Below are 27,366 nucleotides of genomic sequence, written 5' to 3' on the forward strand. Positions count from 1 at the left end.
AGTGGCTCAAAAAGGTAACAGCCTGAAAAGGAGCAAACATTGGGAATGTTAAGGTTGCGGGTTCAAATCCGCTTTAGTGATTATTATTTATTGTATTATTTTGTCTTAAGTTTTATTAATTAATCATTCATTGTTTATATTTAGTTGTATAATAGTTACTGAATACATCTCTGGCGATTAATTAGGCTATATTTTTGATTTCCAGCATTATGGGTTTTTTGTCACGGGCACTAGGAGTCTTTGCCCAGGATATCACCAGATGATGGACTTACCAGAGTAATATAGCTGGTACTATGGTTCTCTGGTAGCAGGGTGACAACGGAACAGGAGAATCAGCAGATGGTGAGAGAATGCTCAAGGAAAGTCTATGACTAGCAGCAACTGGTAATGAGTAGATGTATGTACACGAGGAGCCAAATGGACAAGTAAACGTGAGGAGAGTCAGTGGTCTGCGTATAGCAAGTTGTACCACTGCTATAGTGAGGAGGAATGTCCAGGAGTAGCGAGGAGGTAGTGAGAGTCAGCGGTCTGCGTATAGCAAGTTGTACCGCTGTCTATAGTGAAGGAATGGAGTCCAGGTGAAAGTAGGTAACGGGGAAGTCAGTGGTCTGCGTATAGCAAGTTGTACCACTGCTTATGTGAGAGGATACTTGAAACTGGTGTCACAGGGAACAGGAGTCAGTGGTCTGCGTCAGCAAGTTGTACCACTGCTATATATATGTGAGGAGGGGCAGGAGGAGATGAATGTAAAGCAGAGTATACACGGGGCACACAGAACTTGATCCCACGATGATATCCACAATACAACAATAACTGACAAGCGCTGCTTGAAGTATACAAAGTCACAATAGCTATCCAGGCTATAGCAAACAAAGTCAATGGTAGCAATAGCTTCAGTGGATAGGAGGCTCCGGAGAAGAACACAACTCAGTCCAGATGGATATGCAATACAAAAGCAAAGTCAATGGAAAGTATGCATACCGCGGTTCAGGAGAGCAGGCTGTCAGAGAGACGTGCAGGGATACCTGAACGGCTGAAGGCCGGCAGGCGGTGAGACCACTGGAGGAGGAAGCGGTAATCAGGTTGGTGCAGCGCACGGCAGGTAATCCAGAATCAACGAAGCAATACTCAGGAAGCAGTAGTAAGTGAAACTGGAAACATGATGAACACGGGAGAGTTGAGGCTGTCTGGTATCCAGTAGTAGTGGTGGAGGCAGCAGAGAGCTGACACGATAAACACAGGAGAGTTGAGACGATGTGGAACTCTGTAGTAGTAACGGAGGCAGCGGAGAGCAGACACGCTGAACACAGGAGAGTTGAGACGAACTGGAGTCCGGTAGTAGTAGCAGATAGGAATCAGCTGAGTGCAGGCACGATGAACACAGGAGAGTAAAAACGAACTGGAGTCCGGTAGTAGTAGCAGATAGGAATCAGCTGAGTGCAGGCACGATGAACACAGGAGAGTTGAAGTGGTCTGGAAACCACAATAGCAGTAAACAGGAATCAGCAGGAGCTGAATAAACGAGGAAACACAGGAACACCTTCAGAGGCTCATGGGGAATGAGACTCCAAGATCAGGCAACCAGGTAATGATCACAGGTTGTTTAAATAGGGAGGGTTGCCTGATCATCCAATCAATTAAAAGCAACAGGTACTGAAGGTTTGATAAGGGCTGCACATGCGCAGACCCTCAGGATGGCGGACGGCCACGGTTCCTGAACACACGGGAAATGGCACTCACAGTCCGGTGAGTGACATTTTTGTTCACATGCTGTGTCAGCTTCCAGCTTTATTGGAGCAAAGGGCCGGGTTTCTCAACTCTATTTTCTAACACGGAAGTCCCATTGGTTGAACACGAAGCTGGTGACCAACTTAGAATGTGATACAAGTTTTACAGAGACATGGCCCGAGATTCTTTTTACTGTATGGAGATTAGCCATTCGTCAGCAGACTGCGAGGAGCACATTGTGCAATCATAAGGATTCGTGAGTCTGTAGCTACATGACGTTGTACATTTTTTTATAATGGTTAATCGCTATACCATAGATTTATTATTATTATTATTTTGATGACCATTTGTGGTTATTTCTTCTGCTCATAAACATCTGCGAATATTGCGCTGGTTTACTATTTACGTTATTCCTCATTCTATCAGTTTCTGTGCATGGATTGAGAGATCGATCATTCATTATTGATTGTTTTTATTTATCTTTTTTATCATAGTCTTATTATTATATGTTATAAAAAATGTATGTTTTCTACTATACTTTAGCATCATGGTTATACTAGATTAGTTCCAGCGCTGTCCTAATCTCTTTTTCATCTAGTGTGTGATTTTCAGGGCTTCACAAACCCTTAACAGCTGCGCTACTAATCTTAAATTGGTATTGTCTTCTTTAAGATAATATTTTTTTATTTTATTAATCCTAATTTGGTGTAGTTAGTCCACATAGTGCGCCATACAAATCTATATCATACTTACCAACTTTGAATAGTTGGTTTCCGGGAGCCTGTCATGGGAGGTGGTCGTGATGGGGGCGGGGCTCCAAAAATGCGCGTCATTTGGACCCGCCAAATGCCACGATTCCACCGGAGCTAATTCTGCCCACTTCACTAGGAAGTGGGGCACTTCCTAGTGAAGTGGGCAGAATTCGGGAGATTGCCACACTCACCCGGGAGTCCGGGAGACTCTCGCAAAATGCAGGAGTCTCCCGGACAATCCAGGGAGAGTTGGCAAGTATGATCTATATTTTTGTTTTTGTTTGTTCATCTACTGGCTATTACCTGCCCCGATTTACTTTGCCAGGTGTAAGGGGCCATAAATACAAGTTACTTCCAGCTCTAAATGAGGCTAAATTTTACTGTGCATGTGCACCATGGAAAACTATTTTTACACGCTGCAAATGGATTTGTGTCCAACTTAAAATCATTTCATCATGCACATTACTGTATTCCATACTTGCCAACATTTGTTTTCTTTCTTCTGGGAGATGCCGGCTAGGACGTGGGCGTGCAGGGGACGGGGCGCCGAAATCGCGTCATTTTGGCCCCGCCCCTTGACGTGATGACGCAAATCGCGTCATTCCGGGTGAATCGCGGCGTTTAAACCAAATTTCGCCGATCAGGGAGATTGCCACACTCTCCCGGGAGTCCGGGAGACTCTCGCGAAATGCGGGAGTCTCCCGGACATTCCGGGAGAGTTGGCAAGTATGCTGTATTCTCACAATGTAAAGATATTGTAAAAATGCATCTTGGTGCACAACTAATTCTCTGAGCATGCACACAGCTTGCATTCATGAGTCAGCTCTGTGGGTGATCAATCACCCCTAATATTTGTGCTGCTGCAGCCACTAGCCATAGCTATGCCTGCCATTTTTAAATTATTTGTATGGGGAGGGAATTTGAGATGTCCCTAATCTTTTAAAAAAGTCAGCTCCTATGTTTTCATCCATACAGAGAGCTGCCAATATCCTTGCAACCCATTACCCTTGGAGAAGCAGATCAAATGCCAATGCAATATAGCAAGAGCATTCAGTGCCCCTTTAAGATGTGTCATATGTTGAGTTACATACAATGGGCCTGAGTCATTAAGGAAAGTAAGGCAAAAAAAGGAGTAAATGTTCACCGGGACAAACCATGTTACAATGCAAGGGGGGCAAATTAGTTTATTATTTTGCACAGAAATTAAATACTGGCTGTTTTGTCATCTATCACACAAATACTTGATAGCTTTATTTTTACAATGAAATTTAAAATTGATCTAGGACAAGCCCTACCCCAACTATAAATCTATCCCCAAATTTTAAATTTACCTCCCCCTTCAATGCAACATGGTTTTGCCCAGGTGCAAAGTTACTCCTTTTTTATGCTTTGCTCTCCTTAATGACTCAGGGCCAATATGTTAGCTATGTGGTGTAAATTTTACACCTACATAAACTGGGTGAAACTTTGGAGTTGATGATCGTGGTTGACGTGTTTGTACTGACTCATCCATGATAGATTTAAGGTTCCACATAGCTTAAGATGCATGTGTGGTGGTCGAGTACTGATGGGAATCCTTCCCTTACCTTGTCCTCCAGACACGAGTCAGGTTCTTTTCTGTTCGGATATCTGGTGGTCAGGAGATAAATACTTCAATGAAAGGGACAAGGATTGGTCAAAAAACTTGAGTTTATTGAGAATGCGGTAACGATAGTTTCGGTAAGACACCGCGCCACTGACCCCTTCAGCTCACTAGTAATGACAAAATAATGCGTCTGATCAGCATAGAGCACAATAGCATTTAACATATGACATACACCTGGTGAGTATAAGGCAGAATAACGATAACATCTTAAATGCACATTGTCTAATAAGGCACACTGGTAATCACAGTTACTACTTTCACGTTAACAATATCTGACTGGTGATGATGCAAAAACCATCAATATTAACCCATCAAGACTCTTACGGTCACTACCGCACCCACTAGAGGGCTACTTCTTATTCAGGTGTTTTGGGTACCGTGCTATTCCCTATGGGTCAGGCGCCCCACTTTTAGCATCTACTGCTGAGTTAACTTGAATTGCAGCGGTACCACTAACACTGAATGTCACACCTTCAATATTAATAAATCAATTCTTAGGTAAATCACATAACATTAACATCCATCTCAACATTTGGTGCACCAATATTATCCCTGGTAACGTTACCATATTTTTCCACTCAGTCCTGGGCTGACCTGTGCACAGGAATTTGGTAGTGTTCCAATGTCCTGCAGAGGTTTCCATCAAGGGTTAAGTATTATAGTAGAAAGCAGGGCTGTTGCTCATTTCAGCCACAAGATGGCGCTGTTCTCTCAACAGTCAATGAATCTCTATCAGCACATGTGCTCTGCAACAGGGTATAATGTCCAGATATCAGCACACACACAGGATATAGGTGAAACGACCGTCTTAATTGTTCCCTGCAACCTGTGTAGAGGTATGATCTGGGGGAAAAGCTCTCAAAATCCTTCCTTGTACAAGAATGAAATGTCAGTTTTGGATAGATTCTCTCATCACTCTTCCCTCTGACACTGGGGTGTGTGCAGTACACTGCAGGCTAGGGTTTTACCTTGAGACGTTTCTGCAGTTAGTGGAGACTGTCTTTGGCACCCCGCTGCGTGTCCCCAGCTGTTCTCCGCCCGCTTTGCTGGCAATGTCACAGTTCTGGCAGCAGCTTATCTTCTCTCTGCTCGGCTGCACGTTCTCCCCCTTGTTCCTTCTACCATGCTGCTCTCTCTTTCTCCTCCTTCCTGCACATCCTCTTCCTGTTACTCCCCCAGCCAATCAGGGCCTTCATCCTCCTCCTGTCAATCACTCCTGGGCACAAGTTTTCAGGAGCACAATTAACCCCCTGTAGCCCTGCATTTTAAAAGCATTTATGCACTCCTCTGTGCTGTTCAACAGGGCTTTGGGGTACCACACATGCAACTCAAATACAGACATGGAAAGACATTATTTGCTCATACTCAAATGGGGCATATTTACATTCAACGCTAAATCAGGTATTTAGATAACTTCTTGCAACGCAAAAGCAGGTACATGGACAGTGGTTACTTTTATACTGGGATGCATTGCTTTTAGTTTCATAAATGATCTCATTTTATTTTTAACCAGACTGCATTAGAAGACCTGAGTGCTTGAATTAATGACGAGCATTTGATTACTTATTGTCCAGTGCACTCTGTCAACTTTTAATCGCTTTATCAGAAAAAAAGAAAAGGGCAGGCAGTATTTTCTAGCTCCACACTATGCAGCAAACAGAGCAAGTGCACTGCACCCTAGCACAGACTGGAAGCCTGACCACTACATCTCACGCACTAGTTACAGACAGGATGAAGCTTTATCCCTCTGCACCCAGTGAGGCATTGGCAGGGGCGGGACTAGCAATATCATTAGTGCTGGATGTATCGAGATACTCGTTCAAGACAGATGTCTCCTTTCTGTGGACCTGTCATAATGCAAACAGCTACAGAGCTTTATTCCTAATAGATTTCTGCATCCGTCCAAATGATGCAGACCCAGTGTGTTACTTGCACAACGGTTTTGAACTGAGGGGAGATCGAGTGTGAAATTATTTCTCTGCTTGATTTGATAAGGGTTAGGAAGAAATGTCACATATGCTGCAGGCAGTAGAACGCGTAAAATGGAGCAAGGAGACTGCTCTGAAAAGAGCTGCTTTCCTGCTGGCTGCAGCGTACGGAGTGAAGACATTATACCCCATTCTCTGTAGACAGCTCCGGCGGAAGGATAGCAGTCCGTGCAGGCATCCACACAGCACCCAGGACAGGGGCTGTCACACTCACACCTCCCCGGCCATCAATGCGGAATTTTATCGGCAGCTGCTTGAGCTCAGGAAAATCCTTTTCCCCAAATTAGTGAGCAAGGAACTGGGGCTTTTGTCAGTGCATTCACTTGCATTAATTTCCAGGACGTTTCTATCGGTTTATGTTGCAGGATTGGATGGCAAAATAGTAAAAAGCATTGTGGAGAAGAAGCCGAGAAGCTTTATGATTCAGCTTATGAAATGGCTTCTCATCGCCATCCCAGCCACTTTTGTAAATAGTGCAATACGCTACTTGGAATGCAAACTGGCGCTGGCATTGCGCACTCGCCTTGTGGACCATGCATATGAGACTTATTTTGCGGACCAGACTTATTATAAAGTCATTAATATGGACGGAAGACTCGCCAACCCCGATCAGTCACTTACTGAGGACATTATGATGTTCTCACAGTCTATAGCACATTTGTATTCTAATCTTACCAAGCCCATACTGGATGTGGTGCTGACGTCTTATACTCTCATCCAGACTGCTAGATCAAGAGGAGCTAATCCCCTGGGGCCTACACTGCTAGCCGGGCTAGTGGTTTATGCAACAGCTACAGTGCTGAAAGCATGCTCACCTAAATTTGGCAAATTGGTGGCAGAAGAAGCCCACAGAAAGGGATACCTGCGGTATGTCCATTCCAGAATTATAGCTAATGTGGAAGAAATTGCTTTCTACAGAGGTCATAAGGTAAGGCAGTCAGAAGAATCAATGGGTGAAATGTGAGAGGCCCTGGGAAGATGCTGCTATTGTGATGCTGATGTTCCCATCCCCCTCTATGCTTCAGTTTCCTCACGAAATTTAAAACGGCCTAGCACAAGACGACTTATAGTCCATGTCATCTAAATAAAACTCTTTAAGGGCATGACAGGTCAGTCTCTTTCATACTGTACTTAAATATGACCACTGTTACATAGTATGATTGATTTGTTAGTAAAATGTAAGGCAAACTAAATCATATTATTAATTATACTTTTCATATTAATAATCATGTAGATGCAATAATTGTACTGTGCTTTGATTAGTTACACACTTACGTTTTAATTGTCAAAAGTAGTTGTTGCTTTTGAATTGCAACATCTAGCCCCACTACTAAGTAATAGTAGAGTAACGCCAATGCAGAGTATTAAATCATTGTTTTGACAGATGTACATGGTAAAGAATAGTTATGCGTGAATTTGTCACAACATAATGGGTGCTTGCTGCTTATCATAGGGCTGCATATGAAAGGAATTATGTGAAAATGTTAAAGCTATTTCCATTCTTTCCAATTTGCAATCCATGACATAAATAATTCATGACCAGTAATGTATTAACAGAATAAAGTGAGGGTTTAAAATACTTGAAAGTATTTAAATCCTTAAAAGTAAATGAAAGTGAATATATATTTATGCTGCTATCTGATATGTCCCAGCATAATTAAACTGCATGGTAAGGTAAATGTATTTTGTTTTGTGGTCAGACCGTTTCAGCTCCTTTGAGAATCTTAAACAGGTTACACATACGCAGTGCAAAATAGATATCTTGGATGTCAGAAAGGAATATGACTATCAGCTGTGAGCAACTTCCCAATTTTTTTTTCATGTAAACCAAACTGTTCTGACATTCGAGTAAATTAAGACAGAATGGTCCCTCTTCCTCAGCAACATTTATACTTTAAAAGGGAAATTGTGTAGCCAGCTAACCATGATACTAAGGGTGTAAGTACCATACATGTAGGGGGTGCAGCTGCTGTGGTGCCCACAGAGGAAGGGGCACCTTCTCTGTCAAAGCCCCATATGTATGAGATTCTTTTTATTGTACAGCACATGGGGGCCCTTACCAAGTTTTTGTTCTGGGGCCCACAATGGTCTAGTTACGCCCCTAACTGATACCACTACAACAAAACACTTTTAAAGTGTTTAAGTTTTACATGTTCCCCTAATTATGATCTTATAAACCATTTGATCACTGTTAGCTATATTAGGTACCAAAAAATTATTATGGCCTGATTTTGCACACCAGTCGTATCTTGCAAACTAACATTCAAGGGGGGAGAATCACTTCTAAAAAAAAATCTGCGAGAGGTGTCTCCGGAATGGCCGCGAGACACCACACGCATTTTTTTTTTTTCACAGAAATAGCCTTCATTTTTGCTCGTGTCCCATAGAGGTTCAAGCAAAAAGGAGCTGATATTTTTACCATATAAACGGTAAGGAACATTGCGGCCAATTGAATTCCTCTCAAGATATGAAGGTATGATGAAAATTTTGTTAAATGTAAATAAGAACCAACTGCTAAGGCATTTCAGTAAATGAGCCTATTTATCAAGCCTTAAACCATGCAGAAATGGCATTTTTATTATAGTGTCAATTTAACAAATGCCTAACGCAGAAGGTATCGATATCTCCTGCATTAGGCAAAGTATCGCCTAATGCAGGTCTGGTTAATGTTATCAAGCTCGGAAAAGCTTAGCTTTTTGGAGCCAGACCCTGATGGCTAATGGTGTTAGCCCTTCAATCCTATGGGCTCTCCCCTGTGTTGGTTAATGAAACAGGCAACGGCGCATGCTAATGTTTTTACAAAGTTGTTTTGGTATGTATAGCCCATATACTCTAATACTTTGTATGTTTTATTGAACAATTTTCTTCCTTTTTAGGTAGAAATGGCAAAGCTTCAGAAGAGTTATTTAGCATTGGCGGATCAAATTAATCTTATTCTGTCAAAACGTCTGTGGTATGTTATGATAGAGCAGTTCTTGATGAAATATGTATGGAGCGGGAGTGGGCTAGTTATGGTTGCTGTACCCATCATCACTGCAACAGGCTTTGCAGATGGAGGTAAGAACTTCTGCCATGGTAACTGTTCTGAAAAAGAGATAAAAAACTGATATCCACATTTATATTTTATTCTTGTGTGCCCACTCATTGCTTCTTCACTCTGCTGTTACTTGCTATTGTCCCACTGCTAGATATTGTCACAGTCTTGAAAGGCAATTTAGTGGAGTTTAGAATGAGGCACCACATTAGGTTGGTAAAAGCCTTTACAGAGCGCTGTTTGAAAGGGAAAATATCAGCATTAATTGGAATCAGAAACTAGAATTTTTTATTTAAAAAAGTAGTATTTTATTATTGGGAACAATTTATTAAAAAACATTAGAAGACATGGAAGGGATAGAGTAGTATAACAATATAAACAAAAATTATGAGTTTCGTTGTCAAACATATATATGTCATCAATACAATTTTTGTTACAATTTTTATTACACATGGGCCTATTTATTATAAATTGGTGTTAGGGCTGGTTATCACCTCCTATCTCCATGATTTACCAAGAAAATATTGCAGAAGCAGCTGAGTGAAACTCTATTGGTGGATCTGTGTGAACCAAGTAGCTAATTCATGATTGCGCAGTAGAACTGAAATCCCTGACTTGAGCTTTCAGTTCCACTTGTACAATTTTTTAAAAAAAAATATAATTTAATATACAAATTATTATTTTAATATTGGAAACTTTTGAAAAAATGCTTTATTTCCATTTTCATTGAATATTTCCTGCTATCACTCTTCATACATGTACCACCACAATCCTCTATGCATGGGAAAGGCTATTGCCAGAGAAAGCCAATCAATCCTATCGCTGGCAGATGTTACCTCTGGCAATAGCTGTGCTGTTGCTGGTGTTAGCCCCTAGATAGATAGGGAGAAACTTTATCTCTAGCAAAAGCACTAATTTTCAATGGAAATAGGGCTTTTTTATTCTTAATATGTACAATCATATCCTTCTTTCGTACCATTCTTCCCTGTTATTTCACAAATGGACAGTGATATAATCAATCATACATAAAAATAAATCATACATAAAAACAGAAGAAGTACATACAAGTTTGATGCACAAGGTGCAGACTTGAGACAGAGGATAGAGAGGGCCCCGCTCACAAGAGTTTACAATCTAGAGCAACATTGTCCCTTCATTTATTACAATACAGAAACAAAACTATGATATTTATAAATTATTTTATAAAGCATTATATCTTTTGTTTTTAACTATGTCCTCATGTTCAGTTGTGACCGAATTACAGACTAAAGGAATTAAACATTACAATTACAAACATGTTTATAGAGGTGAAAGACAAGTTTTGAAAGATCGAGGACCAGCGATAGTTTTAAGTGACACGAGTAGGAAATTCAAGAAATGGGGAATCTGGTAGGTGAAGTCAGAGCATCTAGATTCCTTATTGAATTTACAAACCATTAGCAGGCTACTGGTAATATAATTTAGGGGGTAAGAAGTCTATTCTGGTAATTGGGTAACTTGAATTTGAATAAATAGGCAGACAGCCAGTCTTGATATAATAGTATATCACTATGGCATTTTTTGTAGTTACTTAGCAAAATGTACAATTGTGTTAATGTTATAAACAAGATTATATTAATATCCAAGAATGAAATGACTGGTTGAAGTATGTAAGCACCTACCAGATGCTAGTTTATAATTGCCATTTCACAGAAGCCTTATTTAATGTGATCATTATGGGCCTGACCCATCTTCAGATGTAATCCCTGTTATGTGCAGTATCTTTTGTGTAATTACTCTGCTCATGCTCATAAACTGGCATTACGCCAGTGAACGCAACTGCATGCAATTCAAGTCCAAATTAGACTGCCTACAACTTAAAGGCAGAACAGAGAAGAAAGGTAGGATGCGCATAGACTATGTACAGTAAGGGCGAGTCCAGGTGGAACGCAAGTACATTAGTCTGATTCAAGCTCTGGGCATGTCTTAGTGTGTGTTTTTTAGCCATATTACTTTCAGCAGCTATAGAGCAGGTGTGAGTGTTGACTGATAGTGATGACTGACACGTATGCATGCCAGAACATGTGTGTAAGTATGAGAAACTATAAAAATGATGTATTTCATGTGCAGTGTGTTCTGTCTGCCTGCATACAGCAAGTACCGTATAGACAGGGCGTACTTATACCCATATTCAAATGGAAAAGTTTCTTGAAATCTCCTTGTACATAAATATGGGTGTACTTGTGTGCAAGTTACATCCGATTGTTTTAAATGCAAGGTGCATTTACATTGCGTTTGAAGAAGAACCAGGCTCTATAAATCTTATAAAACATGGTGTCTTGCAATGTTTTAGCAATACGACAAAATGTTATGTCAAGATACAATGCATGTTAGATTGGGAACAATTCAACTGAAGATGTATAATTCAGAAGTCACAGCATAAGGAAATTGATTAAAAGGCATGGTCTGTCAAACATAATTTAATCAGGGTCAAAGGAAGCAGAATTGCTCCACCAGAGGTAATGATTATGCAGCTGAGAATGGTGAACATGAAAAGGTCACACAAGGCCACAAATATATTTGAATTGGTAGACAGTAATACTGAAATACAAAACAGCTTAGATTAATTTATTACAACATATCACAGGACATGAAGAAACATGTAACTGATGCCCCAAACACAACCATCTTGTTCCATAAACCTACTTGCCACAGTGGACATCTAGTTACACTTCAAGGCGCATGGCAGGACCAAAGCTGCTTTTCCTCTGTTCAGAAGCTGTTTTGTGATTATAAATGACGTCCGTTGATTGCAACACTTACCTTTTAACATGGTGCAATGGAAGACAGTAAGTCAGAGCATAGTATTTTATTTCCTTTTGTCTTACATAAAAGTCCTGAACTATTTCATCCAAGTGATATTCACTTTAATATATACAACTTCCTGAATTAATAATTTTTTTTAATTAAAAATTAGTATAAACAAGTCTTATTCACCAGTTAACAAATTGATCTAAGGCAAGTTCATTCACTTGAAAAAGTCTCCCAGGTTAAATGGGTTGGTTGACATGTCTATGTTATATACAACAATGTTACCATTTGTGTTTTATCCATCATGTAACTTTCTAACAAAATTACGTTTTGTGGCAAATATGGATATGAGCAGACCTATTAATTTGTGTTTCTTTCATTGGTTTTTTTTAGATTTAGAAGATGGTCATAAGCAGGCGATGGTGAGTGAACGTACTGAAGCCTTCACCACAGCCAGAAACTTGTTGGCTTCTGGAGCTGATGCCATTGAAAGAATTATGTCTTCATACAAAGAGGTATTAATAAAATAATTTTTGTTGCACGTGTGCATGTATATGAAGTCACCTACCTTTGAGTTCCTCCGCTTTGTTTCTAGCAGCGCATGGAATTTTTAAGCATAAGAAAAGAGAAAACATATTAAATGCGACAATATGCAACTATACATAAAACAACAAATGTAAGGATATGACTGTCAGGTAGACAGCTACCGTACATCAACTAACAAACTTTCTTGTGTTTAATACAGAGGTACAGAAAAGATATTTACATAGCTGGGGTTCCTCTACAGCTAGATCTTCCGTAAGTAGTCAGACATTGCGGACATTATAGTTCCATCTATATTGGTGCAGAATTTCTGCAGTTAGAATACCACTCTTGGAATAGTCTGCCTCTCTGTCAGGATGTAATTCCAATGACTGGGCCCCATAGCATCTGGGCAGTTCAGTGATGCCTACTTATTTACCACACTGAAGGCCACTGTTCTGCTATTTTGACTATGTGCGGAGGTGATGCAAATGCACTGGAGTCCCGTTTGGGTTTTCATTTCTACTGTGGAACTCAGAAGAGCAGAGTGGGGGCCTCTAGAGCAGCTGCATGCTGATCACCAGGCCCCTCTTCACCCACATAACAGTCACATTCCCTGTTCTCTGTACTACCTTGGGGCTGCCTCTCCATGGTAACTCAATACAACAGTTGTATAATGAGCCCAACATAAAGACCCCTGGGGTTAAATGTATCAAGTTGAGATTTTTGCATCTCCAGCGATTTTCTTGAGCGGCTTTAAACCCGCTGATGTATTTAAACGGCGATTTGATGTAAAATTGCCAGAGATGTGTTTCTTTCAAAGTCGCTATTATCAAAATTGCTGCAAACCGCGGTCCCGACTTTTTCCCACGCTGCTTTCTAGAGGCAAGATTAGCAAACACATCACTGTTACACTGCAGGGCTATACAGCCCCATGAGCTGGCGGGTGTATAATATAAAAATCAGATGAATTTAAAATAAAAAATGCATTGGGTCCCCCCTCTAAAGACTATTAACCCTAGCGCTGCCAGCCTACTGCTGTTGTGGAAAAATCGTGGAAAAAAATGCATCCAATCTCTCATCTATGCTCAAGCTCCGCGTCTCTCTTCCACGCTCATCACTTCCTCCCATTCTTGGATACAGGACTTTTTTTGGGCTGCACCCACTTTATGGAATTCACTCCCTCACACCATAAGACTTTTCTCTAGTCTTCAAATCTTCAAGCGTTCTCTGAACACCTTCCTCTTCAGATAAGCTTATAATATTCCACCCTCTTAATCACCCTGGGTTACCCTATTACCACCCTCTACACAGCTAACCCAAGACAACAACCATCTGACCAACATAGTTGTGTGACTGAGCATATAGCCCACTACATACTTTGTAACCTTTGCATTCTAACTGGACAAATATCTAATATGATGCAGCACTCACCCTTGTGTATCGAACCATTGTCCCATAGATTGTAAGATTGCTAGCAGGGCTCTTTACCTCTTTGTGCCCAATTGTAAAGTGCTATGGAATCTGCTGGCGATATATAAATAAATGTTGATGATAATGATGAATTGTGAATACAACTGTTTTTTTCATGCAAAAGAGGTCTTGGCAGCTAGACTGCCCAAAATGTGGTCATAAACAGACACTAAATTGTGAACAATTCTTTGCAAAACTAAACCACACATTGAGCCCAGATTTAGTTTTGCCCACAGAATAGCCTGCCTCTTACTCTTGCTCCTCACCACTCTCTCTAGCCTCCTCACCTCTCCTTCCTCTCACCATGCTGACAGATAAAGACACAGGGGAAAGACAAACCAAAAAACAGATATACTTACAAATAAAACATAGGGGAAATACAAAACAACAAACAAATACACTCACAAACCAAGGACAGGGGAAAAACAGTAAACAGGAAAAATAAACACTCCCCCCCCAAAAAAAAAAATATTAATAAACAATAAGACAAACAAGGGCAATTAAACAAAATAATAATGAAAAAAACCAAAAAGTAATCTCTCTACTACACTCTCATCTGTTCTCTCTATGCTCACTGAATCACAATCAACTCAAATAAAGTAGTTTGCTTTTTATGTTAGTGAGGTCAAAATAGCACAAGTTTTGCATGTAAAACTTGCAACCAATCAGAAATGAGTATTGATTTGAAAATGACAATTTGCAGCTGACACATGAGTTTGGTAAACACGGGTGAGTTTCAATCGCTGCAAATCGTGAGAGATGAACAGCGAAGATTAGAATTTGAAGATCAGACTACAAATCGCTACTTTATACATATGGCGATTTTGCACTTCAAATCGTCGGTTATCTCTCGTGATTTGTGGCGATTTTAAATCACCAAAAAAATTGCAGCTTGATACATTTACCCCCTGGAGTTATAGTATACCTTTTCTCAGTCATGGTAGAGTTAATGTGCTAGAACAGCTCTGAAGAAGACTGATGTGTTGCCCTTTCAAGAAGCACCATCCATAATCCAGGAGAACATGCGTGCTTCTGGAGAAAGTTTGGGGTTTATTGGCATTCTGCCCCCCCTTTTTCATGTTAGACTAAAAAATGGATATATATGGGATGTTTCATCAAGTGCTGTGAAATATAAAAATATTAGAAGTCACAGAGAGGTTCTGTGAAACTATAAAAGCAAGAAGAGCTTCTATGCAGCACAAAAACTCCATATATATAATGTATAATATCCATATATTTGAGTATTGGCTGCATGATTACTTAATTAATGAAGCAGTAGGAGTTTTTGAAAATTCAAACATTTATGTATTTTTATTAGAATTTTATTAATTTATTTTTGCATAACTTTCTTTGTTTTATTTAGGTTTTTTAAACGTATTATGTTTACACATATGTGCATTGCGTGTAGTGTAAATGGAGGAGTGAAAAATAAAGCAGGGAATTAGTAGGATGCATACATTTCTGTAATGTATATGTCTGAGGTGTCTCTTATAATGAACACAATATTGGAATATATTTATTTTCTAATTCCCTGTCATCTAGCTGCCAAATAGTGTAGATTTCAGTTACCTCTAAAAGTATACTCACCTGTCTTGTATTATTAAATACTCATACATACTACACCCTCTGCAGAAGGGTAACCATAGTTTTACATACTTTTTCTGTGGTTTAATCACACTTTCTAACAGCACAACTTTCCCTGGTCAGCCCAGTTTTCTGTGGCCACAAGACCTGTGGTCTTACTGGGAATGGATGAGTGAATAAGAGGTAGCTTTGCTGAATCGGACATGCAGCTTTGTTAGTCCTGATTTTCAAATTAGGAATGTTGAGAGGTATGGTTTAGTTTTTGATGGACAAAATAAAACCTAAATGTATGCTGAAAAAAGAGCACACACAGGTCTATATTTACGTGCGAAAAACAAGTATGTGTTATTATGTGCTTGATATAATATATAATATATATATATATATATATAATTATCTTTATAGTATATCCTATGCTAATTTGAATTCCTAATAAGTACATGTTGGTCATGGGATTGTGTTATACTTCTACATGGTCATGTTTATCTACAAATTCAAGCTTCATCTTTTTGTTTGCCATCCAGTGTCACTGGCCTTTTAATTTGCATTTTTGAAGGCAAATCAAATGCAACTGGGTACCCGGCTTAAAGTTGAAAACACAAAGTAGAACTAGAACATTTTTCACATGTGCCGCATGAATAAATTAATAGTAAAAACACTCTGCTAAAGGCAAAAAGAACATAACATGCAATTTTATTTTATAGGTCACTGAACTAGCAGGGTACACGGCGAGGGTTTACAATATGTTTTCCGTTTTTAATGAAGTAAAAAAGGGAATTTACAAAAAAACATTAATTCAGGAGACACCTAACCAAATAAAAGGTGGAGAAAAATCAGGATTTCACATTGACGGACCTCTGGAAATTAAAGGTAAATGTCATTTTTAGTGTGGTCATTTGTTTTGCAAGGTTAAGGGTTAAAACAAAATAGCTTCAACAAGCAACTTATTTTTCTATTATAGCTGAAAAGTATGTCTTCATTGTGTAACTTTGGCCCAATATAAATGTTTTGAAATGTCTATATACTAAGTTTATATTTATCAAATGTTCATTGTTTTGTTTGTATAAAGGTCTGCAGCACAGAGTTGACTAGAGTGTCTTAAACCACTAACCTGTGACCTATAATTCTTAAAATAATACATTGATGTAGCCAATGCTAAAGTGACAGGATGCTCAAGCAGTCCCAAATTGTGCAATCCGAATAGTTCACATAAATAACTGCTGATCTTATAATAGGTCAAGAGTACATTCTGCTGCACTGAGGTTATTCACTAAGAGGAAATTACTGAATGTCTTGTTTCATGCAGTGAAACAATTGTGTGACATGTTTGGTATTAATTACCTTGGTACAATCAAAAATACAATGTCTTTTGCACATATTTGGTATGTCATTATTATAAGTCACAAATAGCCAAAGGCCTAATTTAGAGTTGGATGTAAATCCATTTTTGCCATGTAAAAATGTGACTTGCATAATTTTTTTTTTTGCGTATGCACACAAAAATATGAGTTGAGCATTTCTTATATCTGTGCCCGTTTGTTGGCACGGTGGGTCAGGGGCATTCACGTGTAAGTTCAGTACAGTAGGGACATGGATACGTAAGTTAGTATTGCCCCTTATAGATGTCTCATATTTTGACTTACACATATCTTTAAGATACAGCTTTGCGGAGGCGTATATTTGTGTGTCCCACAGGCCTGGTACAAGTCTCCACTTTAATTACAATGACATCTGCATTTTCCACCAGTCATATATAAAGATACATGCAACTAGAAATGCAACTGCAGAAACTTAAATTTACAGAGGCATTTTTGTGTGTATTCAATAGTGGCAATTTTATGTTTAACTCTAATTTCTAAGACACTATTTAATTCCACAGCTGAGATGTGAAGTTCTGTGTCAACCAGTGAAGAACTGATTGGGTATTTCGCATAGAGACAAAAATTAGGCTTCTGTATGCCAAGTACCAATGCGGTATTTCCTCTGCATGGGAAGAAATTTTATAGCGATACATTAAAATGCAGTTTTTTCATCACTACAAGGATGGTGGAAAAAGGGCCTATGAGCAGACTTCAAAAAAAGTGCATTACAGTATATATACACAGTTATGCAAAGACTGAGATTTAACATAAGGATAACTGGTATACGCTGCTTTATAATTTTAGAACACACGATAAGGATTTAACTTGTTCCTACTTAATATTTCTCATTCTCCTCTTCCTAAATTGAATACTGAAGGCCTGATTTAGAGTTAAAAGTAAAGATGCCTTCTTGTGTATGAGCAAATATGCGTGTGCACATTTACAATTCAATGTCTGCATTTTCAATCTTAAGATTCATTCCACCTTAAATCTAGCATTTAGTTATCTACGGTGCATAGATGCAACAATCATCATCAAAACTTTCACCAAGCTTTTGTAGTTATAAAATGTGTAACTCATGGCTAACATTTTCCACAATCCATGTAACTCCTTTTGCCTAAGATAAAGCACGCTGCTGACTCCCTATATGTTTTGTATTTACATTTATTATAAATGAGATACAGTTAGGATATATGCTAACAAGCAATCCCATATAAGCAGAGCTCCAGATTCGGGTTTTTAGGGCTGTATTAACTACCATTTATAGGCACTAGACACTATAGACATTAATCTCAGCTCATTACTATCAGTTACCAGGATGGTCTTTTCGGATAGGCTCAGAAGGTACAGCTATTAATACTATCAAAGCCAGATAAAAGAGCTATTCTCATGTTACATTGAGGGCACAGTAATAAGGATTTACTATCATGGCTTGTAATAATTAAGACCAAATATGGTTACAATAAATAAACTACTTTAAAGCCCATAATTATAGCCTGTATCTGGACATGATGTAGCTGGGCTTAGGGGTGCAGTCTATCAGAGCACTCTTCGTTCAATCCTACATTGCTTTATTGACACATAATATTAAAGTATAGCAATTTGGGTTTATTACCTTTTATGGCTCTATGGAGTTTCCTAATCTGTTTATATGTGACACAATATTAACAAACAAAAAAAACAGTGAAAAGAGAACATTGCAACTTGAGTTCTTAAGAAAAGCAACTTCAAATGACTATTAGTTTGTACATCTTAAAACTATAGAAGGATTCCATTGATGGGTTAAAGTGTTGTGAAATCCAGAAGGAAAAAATCCTTACATTTTCTTTTTAATTTGAAAAGTGTCCAGAAATAATAAATTTTGATCAGCACAACCAAGGGTAACAGATAATAGAATATAGACTGCAAGCTTGTAGTGGTCACCTACCCTAGTCTAAGCCATACATGTCTAATAAAGTATTTTTATAGTTACTAGCTGAAGTACCCAGCATTGCCCGGATTTAAATCTTCAAGTTATAAGGTTATCAATGAGTTGGCTGTACCTGTCAACATTTTAAAAATAATAAGCAGCTTAGCAGCTCTTCTAACACATCCATGAGGTATCTGCCCAGTGTAATTTTTATTTTTATATTAAATATTATCCAAATCCATGCAGTGGAAGGCCCAGAACAAGCTCTCAGGGTCAAACTTCTGGCCAGCGTGCACCAAAGAGAGATCCGACCAGGACCCTAACCTCCCTTAAACCTGCCCAGGATCCAACTGGACCACTTGGCATTGGTTTCATCCCAATCGGTGCAGGGGTGTTTGAATGCATAACCGGATAGACAAACAAACCAAATCCATCTAGTGGAAGGCCCAGAACAGGCTCCCCTCCCCGTTCTGAGCCTTCATACACCAACGGAAGGTCCGACCAGGACCTCAAACCCCTAATATGTCTTATGGGATCCAATATAACCAGTCTGTGAAGTTTTCGTTCAGATCCATCTAGTAGAAAGCTCAGAACAGGCTCCCTGGGTCAAAGTTCTGCCCAGCATACATCAGCTCAGCAGATCTTCCAACACACCCATGAGTTGGCTGCACATTGTCATTTTTGTTTTTATATTAAATATCATCCAGATCCATCCAGTGGAATGCTAAAAACCTGTCCAGGACCCAACTGGACCAGCTCACGTTGGTTTCTTCCCAATCGGTGCAGGGGTGTCCGAATGCATAACTGTACATGCAAACAAACAGACCAATGAATTTCATATATAACATGTCATCCAAATTCATCCAGTAGAAGGCCCAGAACAGTTTACCTGGGTCAAAGTTCTGGCCAGCGTACACCAACGGGAGGTCCAACCGAACATCAAACCCCTATTTTATCTTCTGAGACCCAATGTTACCATTCTGTGAATTTTTTGTTCAAATCCATACAGTAGAAGGCCCAGAACAGTCTCACTGGGTCAAAGTTCTGGGCAGCGTACACCGACAGGAGGTCTGACCAGGACCATAACCCGCCTAAAATTTGGCCAGTATCCGACTGAACCACCATGCGTTGGTTTCATCCTAATCAGTGCAGGAGTGTCAAAGGTATTCACCAACAAACAAACTTCTTATTTTATATATATATATATATATATATATATATATATATATATATATATATATGGAATATAGATGGTAAAGGGCGGCGCCTTCAGGTGTATACAATGTATATAAACATATAAGCACAAATGTACACAGAAATAGTCCAGAGTGGTTAGAACAGGACGGTGTCTGTATCTGCACCGCAGGTAACTAAAAATCACTGTAGTACAGGATAAATATATTCAAAAGTTGATCGTGCAGAATATATAGAAGTGGTGTGCGTACCAGATATATAAAATCAAACCGCTTATCTGTATAGTAGCTCCTTAGAAATCCCGGAGTATGATCTGCAACCAATTCTCCTTAACGATGGATAAAATGTATGTTCTAAAACAACCGCGACACCAAACTTATCCGCTCATCATAAAAGGAAATATATAAAAAGCCATATGGTGTAGTATTTTTTATATAAACATTTTATTCAAGTATAGCATTTAGAGTACAAACTCACAATATATATGCTTTAAATAGGCTTATCTGTAAGTGACTGGTCTGCAGTCTCATCCCCTTGTATAGTAGAAGTCTCTCAGCAGGCTCCACACAGAAGCTCAGTGCAGGAAATTCTAATGGTATGTGTCTCAGGGTGTAGCAGTACAGCCAGTGGTCTTCCAGATGTGGTGTAGGGGCTCAACGCGTTTCGTTCATTCAAAGAACTTCATCAGGAGTAATAAAGTGGCTTGTGTGAAAGTTTAGGTCCGTTTTATGCGATGCGCGGCGCCATTTTGGGCCCGCGTCATCGATGACGTCATCGCGCATGCGCGAAACGGCATTCTAGCCCGCGATATAGCGGCTGTGCATTAGACACTATTTTTTGGATGATGCAGTAGGATTCTTTTATAGGGACATCTATCCTGTGCCTTTGGAGGTTTTTGAAAAGGTGGAAAGAGTAGGTATGCAGCAGGAGTTTGCAAAGTGTGGGCAGTGTCCCTATAAAGGGATATATCGGAGGCCATGTTGGATGAGGGCAACCTGTGTGGAGCCCACGTGATATCATCAAAATTCTTCCCTTTAGAGTCTAAAAGCAACTATATAGAGATCTTCCAAGAACTCATGATACAAGACCTATGTCACCAACAACCTGGTGACTCAGCACCAAAAAATCTAACCAAAAAAGAGATACTGGCCCTAAAAACCTTACAGGAAAACAAAAACATAATTATCAAACAAGCTGACAAAGGGGGGGGGTATCGTACTCATGAATAGATCCAACTATATAAAAGAAGCACAGAGACTCCTTGATGATCAAGTCTCTTACAAATTACTCAATCATGATCCGACGGATGAATTCGTCTCCCTTCTAAGGGATATTTTACTAAAAGGGTTCTATACAAAAATACTAGATAAAGAAGAATTCCAATACCTCATGACTAGCAACCCAGTAATACCTATCTTCTACTTCCTCCCTAAAATCCATAAAAATCTCCAAAACCCCCCTGGTAGACCCATAATAGCAGGCATAGATTCCCTTACCTCCCACATTTCAGAGTATGTAGACACTTTTCTACATAAGTATGTAAATAATCTTGCATCCTTTCTAAAGGACACAACCAGTGTCCTAAATATCTTTAAAAATTTTCAGTGGAAACCCAACTATATTTGGGTCACAATTGACGTGCAATCCCTGTACACCTCCATTAAGCATCAGAAAGGAGTTGAGGCCTGTAAAGAATACCTAGACGCAGACCCTGACCTTGGCGTAGATCACAATAACTTTATTTGTGAACTCATGACTTTCATTCTCACACACAACTATTTTAAATTTTTAGACGAATTTTATTTACAGACAGTTGGCACCGCTATGGGCACAGTTTTTGCACCAAGCTTTGCGAATCTTGTTATGGGCAGTTGGGAACAACAATATATCTATAATCCCAACCCATATTCAGAAAATATAATTTTATATAAAAGATACATAGATGATATCATATTAGTCTGGAATGGCAACAAAGAAAAACTTAACCAATTCCTCTCTTATCTAAACCTGAATGAGTACAATCTCACGTTTACAGCAAAAGTTGACACCTTACAAGTAGAATACCTGGACCTAATCCTTACACACACAGATGATGCAGTAATTACTAGAAACTTTATCAAGGAAGTAGACACTAACAGCTACTTACATTTTAAAAGCGCCCATTTAAAGAAATGGAAGACTAATATACCATTTTCGCAATTTCAAAGGATTAAAAGAAACTAGTAATGAAGCCTCCTGTAAAGAACAACTGTTTGTGTATGCCGACAGATTTAAGAAAAGAGGCTACCCTGAGCAACTCATAAAAGGAGCAATAGAAAAAACACAAGCAATCAATAGACTTGATCTTCTTGAATACCATAAAAATGAAAATAGGAAGGACACAGTTTCATTCATCACCCAATACAATAGTGGTGAAGCAAAAACTAAATCTACTATCAATAAACATTGGAACATTTTAAAGAAAGATCCCGTACTTAGCAGCATCCTCCCAGATAAACCAGTAGTTATCTTTAAGAAAAATAAGAACCTGAAAGATCTCCTGGCTCCAAGCATGCTTGCAAATGAAAAACAAACTACGAACACTTTCCTAGCCATCAAAGGTTTTTTTAAATGTAATCACTGCAACATCTGCAGATACACCAATCAAAAAAAGACTTTTTATAATTTTAATAATAGCAAAGAATACCACACTAAGCACTTTATGAACTGTCTGACCATCTCGGTGATATATTTATTAGAATGCTCATGCGGTCTCAAGTACATAGGAAAGACCAAACGCCCCCTAAAACTGAGGATACAAGAGCATGTGAGGAACATTAAAAACAAAGTTGAAAGCCACTCAGTATCACGCCATTTCTTAGAGAAACATAATTCAAATCCTTGCGAACTAAACTTCAGAGCAATTGAAAATGTTACATTAGGTCCACGAGGCGGAGCCCTAGATACCAAACTCTCACAAAGGGAAATGTTCTGGATCTTTGAATTAGGGACCCTAGCCCCACAAGGCCTTAATGAATACCATGAATTAGCTCCTTTTTTGTAACCATTATGAAGTACTTAGAATGGATGTCTCCTGCTGTTTTAAATTCCATAGATTCCTATATTCTTTTATTAATACCTTTTTAGGAGTGTATCAACCAGTGTTTTTATTAATGTGTTTTTACTAAATATGTCTTAATATGATTTTTTATATGCCTCTTATTAATATGTTTTATATGTTCTCTGTATATGTTTTATTGGTATGTTATACTTTATTCAATACTCACCACATGTACTGTATATTATATACATATTATATATATTTATATATGTGTACTCATGGCAACATGACCCCTATGTTTATATAGATATATAGGGACTTGCAATTATGACATTAAAAATGTCATTTTGACAATATCACGTGGGCTCCACACAGGTTGCCCTCATCCAACATGGCCACCGATATATCCCTTTATAGGGACACTGCCCACACTTTGCAAACTCCTGCTGCATACCTACTCTTTCCACCTTTTCAAAAACCTCCAAAGGCACAGGATAGATGTCCCTATAAAAGAATCCTACTGCATCATCCAAAAAATAGTGTCTAATGCACAGCCGCTATATCGCGGGCTAGAATGCCGTTTCGCGCATGCGCGATGACGTCTTCGATGACGCGGGCCCAAAATGGCGCCGCGCATCGCATAAAACGGACCTAAACTTTCACACAAGCCACTTTATTACTCCTGATGAAGTTCTTTGAATGAACGAAACGCGTTGAGCCCCTACACCACATCTGGAAGACCACTGGCTGTACTGCTACACCCTGAGACACATACCATTAGAATTTCCTGCACTGAGCTTCTGTGTGGAGCCTGCTGAGAGACTTCTACTATACAAGGGGATGAGACTGCAGACCAGTCACTTACATATAAGCCTATTTAAAGCATATATATTGTGAGTTTGTACTCTAAATGCTATACTTGAATAAAATGTTTATATAAAAAATACTACACCATATGGCTTTTTATATATTTCCTTTTATGATAAGCGGATAAGTTTGGTGTCGCGGTTGTTTTAGAACATACATTTTATCCATCGTTAAGGAGAATTGGTTGCAGATCATACTCCGGGATTTCTAAGGAGCTACTATACAGATAAGCGGTTTGATTTTATATATCTGGTACGCACACCACTTCTATATATTCTGCACGATCAACTTTTGAATATATTTATCCTGTACTACAGTGATTTTTAGTTACCTGCGGTGCAGATACAGACACCGTCCTGTTCTAACCACTCTGGACTATTTCTGTGTACATTTGTGCTTATATGTTTATATACATTGTATACACCTGAAGGCGCCGCCCTTTACCATCTATATCCTACTATGTTATCGGACTAACCATCCGCTTTTAAGGTTGGCTGCCACACGCCCATTGTGGAGGTGTTGCTTTTACCATTATACATTCATCTATTTATTTATTTATTGCCTCATACACGCATATGCAATTTTGTATTTGTGTTATCTTCCATATATTGGGTAAGCGCCATCTGTAGATATCTTGTTTGTTCTCTCTACTATATATATATATATATATATATATATATATATATATATATATATATAGACTAACTCAAGTACCAGGCATTGCCGGGTTTAAATCTGCAAATTATTACGATATCAATGAGTTGGATGTAAGTGTCAACAATTTGAAAATAATTAGCACCTTAGCAGACCTTCCAACACACCCATGAGGTGGCTGCCCATTGTCATTTTTGTTTTTATATTAAACATACGGTAATCCAAATCCATCCAGTGGAATGCTAAAGCCTGGCCAGGACCCAACTGGACCAGCTGGCGTTGGTTTTATCCCAATCGGTGCAGGGGTGTCCGAATGCATAACCGGGCAGGAAAACCAACAGGCCAATGAATTTTATATATAACATGTTGTAAGGATACTACCCTTAGCTTGGATGGCAGTTACCCTCTGTGGGATTCAACTCACTCGGGTAGTCCAGAATATATCCAAAATAAGGCTTTATTACGACAGCACAACACCACAAGACATTCACAAGATACAGGGTACATGGTAGCATGTATCCTCCAGCAGCCTCTTGCAGTCAGCACTCCAAAATAATAATTTCAGTCTCTTTCAGAGTCTTATCCTCCCGCAATATTACCACAACCTATTAGCTAGACCGTTACGGTGTCGCCCAGCCTGGGTTACTGGCTCACACAGACCCTGTCCTGGTAGGGTTTCCTCCAGATGCACTACAATGCCTGCCCAGAGTACTTTTCTCTGCTGTCTTGTACACCAGGATCCCCCAGGCTAGAATAGCTCTCTTGGCATTCTGGTCTCTCTCCCTATATTCTTGGTTGTATACACAGGGAGTAGGATCATATGTCTCAATCCTCTCCCTTACAGCAGAAATCTATCAGTAGATACTTTAACTGTTAGACATACAGTCTCTGTTACCTTGATTATGCAATGGAATAGCTTGACTCAATTAGATATTTGGCTGGATACACTAAACAAAGGGTTACCATAGAACATCAAGAAATTACACTTCACGCTTGCGTGAATCAACAAGACATTTGACACATTGTATCTGCAACATTACACGATCTGAGTCTGTCATACATTTTGATACAATAACATTGATATGTATATATATTAATATACTTCCCAATGCTATTTCAGCCAGTATATTACTGTGGAGGCATATTGCATGTCATCTAGAAGTTCTAACCTAATTACCTCTCCGATTACCTGTTGACCTAGCTAATTAACATGGTCTGCAAGCTAGCTATGTCAAGTTACTCAGACATTGTTCTGATTACAAACCAGATCTAAGCCACACCTTATGACAATGGACATTTCAGACAAATGGTAATTACCTTAGCTGACACAAGCAAAATTACTTCTGCTGTCCTGTTATTTTCACACAATATGGCAATAGTCTTTCTATTTCTAATACATACAATATTGCACGTAATAGCAAGGGCAAAATGTACCTAATAACAGGAAATAATAATACACATAATACACAGATGCTCTGGTGTATATACTTAGACTGGGCGAAGGATTAAAAAGTACGTGTGAGAAACGGGTGATGAATAAAAAGTTCTTACTCCAGTAGCACCCCGTTTCATGATATGTCATCCAAATCCATCCAGTAGAAGACCCAGAACAGTCTCCCCGGATCAAAGTTCTGGCCAGTGTACACTGACGGGAGGTCTGACCGGACCTCATACCCCTAGTATGTCTTCTGGGATCCAATGTGAAGTTTTCATTCAAATCCATCCAGTAGAAGGCTCAGAACAGGCTCCCTGGGTAAAGTTAGGTAGATAAGAAAGAAGTAAAAACTTGCATTTCACAAACTGAAAATACTGATAATACTTTCATTTGCATAAGAAGTACTGTACATATCAGAATCCTCAGTCGCTAGCCAGTGAAACTACAAGCTCTAGCACATTACTATTTGCTTTACATTTAGGAAACATGGCTTTCCTGCTATTGGGAAACTAAAAGTCCCAGAATGTCAGGACTTGTAGACCCCCAGTAGCTGGAGTGCCAGAGCTTGCTGAATGAGGGAATTCCCCCTTCCCATGACCCCAGACATTTTCTGACAGTGGCTGCACAGTGACTGTATTTTTTTTTTAGTCTTTGATCACTACCTGCCCAAGTGATCAGACAGTTGCTCAATATCAAAAGTCCTTGATGGGGTCTTACAATTTGTCAAGATGCTGAAATGGATTTTTAATATTGTGCAGAATCACTTGAGCAGAAAGCCATCAGATTATTAAACAGAATTACTGGCCAAATATAGGTCCCGTTAGGAGAGGTGGCTGAAAGGAATGGAATAGGTGTCTGTATGGTCACCAGCCCGGCTCTAGATGGCCTGGCAGCTGAGGGGACACATGCCAACAGTGAACAGCATAGGACGGCTGGTATGAAAGTGGCACAAGAACAGAGAAGTGGGTTACAGGGACATCACTACACCTTCCTTCCTTAATCATTGTATTGTGCCGGCTTTATGTCATAGTAATGAAATGCTATGTTACTAGCTGTGGTGGTGATGGGGAGAAGAGATGGCAGAGGCTGTACAGAACTGTTAAATAAATGAAAATGAAATAAATAAAATTAAAGGATTTTTAATAAAAATATATAGCACTGTACCTATTATACAAACTTTATTAGTAAATCTAGTGTCCCTCTAATACACTATGGCACCCAAAGTATATTAAAATAAGAATTGTGTTTTTGTTCACTGTTACTCATCTTCTGTCACAGGCAAAGTGATTGATGTGGATCATGGAATTATCTGTGAAAATGTTCCTATCATTACCCCAAACGGAGATGTCGTGGTTTCTAAGTTAAATATAGAAGTAAGTAAAATGTACAG

At 39.1% G+C, this 27,366-nt stretch overlaps 1 protein-coding gene across 1 annotated transcript in view; it reads left to right on the forward strand.

The window, feature by feature from the left end:
* Positions 1-5,915: 5,915 nt before the first annotated feature.
* The window catches only part of ABCD2 (ATP binding cassette subfamily D member 2), a 63,157-nt gene continuing 41,706 nt past the window's right edge, over positions 5,916-27,366 (forward strand). Inside the window, exons 1-5 of the mRNA XM_075208834.1 lie at positions 5,916-7,041; positions 8,990-9,170; positions 12,331-12,452; positions 16,221-16,386; positions 27,255-27,349. Coding sequence (XP_075064935.1) covers positions 6,133-7,041; positions 8,990-9,170; positions 12,331-12,452; positions 16,221-16,386; positions 27,255-27,349 — 1,473 coding nt within the window. The 5' untranslated portion in view covers positions 5,916-6,132. The remainder of the gene's footprint in view (positions 7,042-8,989; positions 9,171-12,330; positions 12,453-16,220; positions 16,387-27,254; positions 27,350-27,366) is intronic.

The sequence above is a fragment of the Mixophyes fleayi genome, chromosome 4, assembly GCF_038048845.1.
Source record: "Mixophyes fleayi isolate aMixFle1 chromosome 4, aMixFle1.hap1, whole genome shotgun sequence".
NCBI classification, from domain to species: Eukaryota; Metazoa; Chordata; class Amphibia; order Anura; family Limnodynastidae; genus Mixophyes; species Mixophyes fleayi.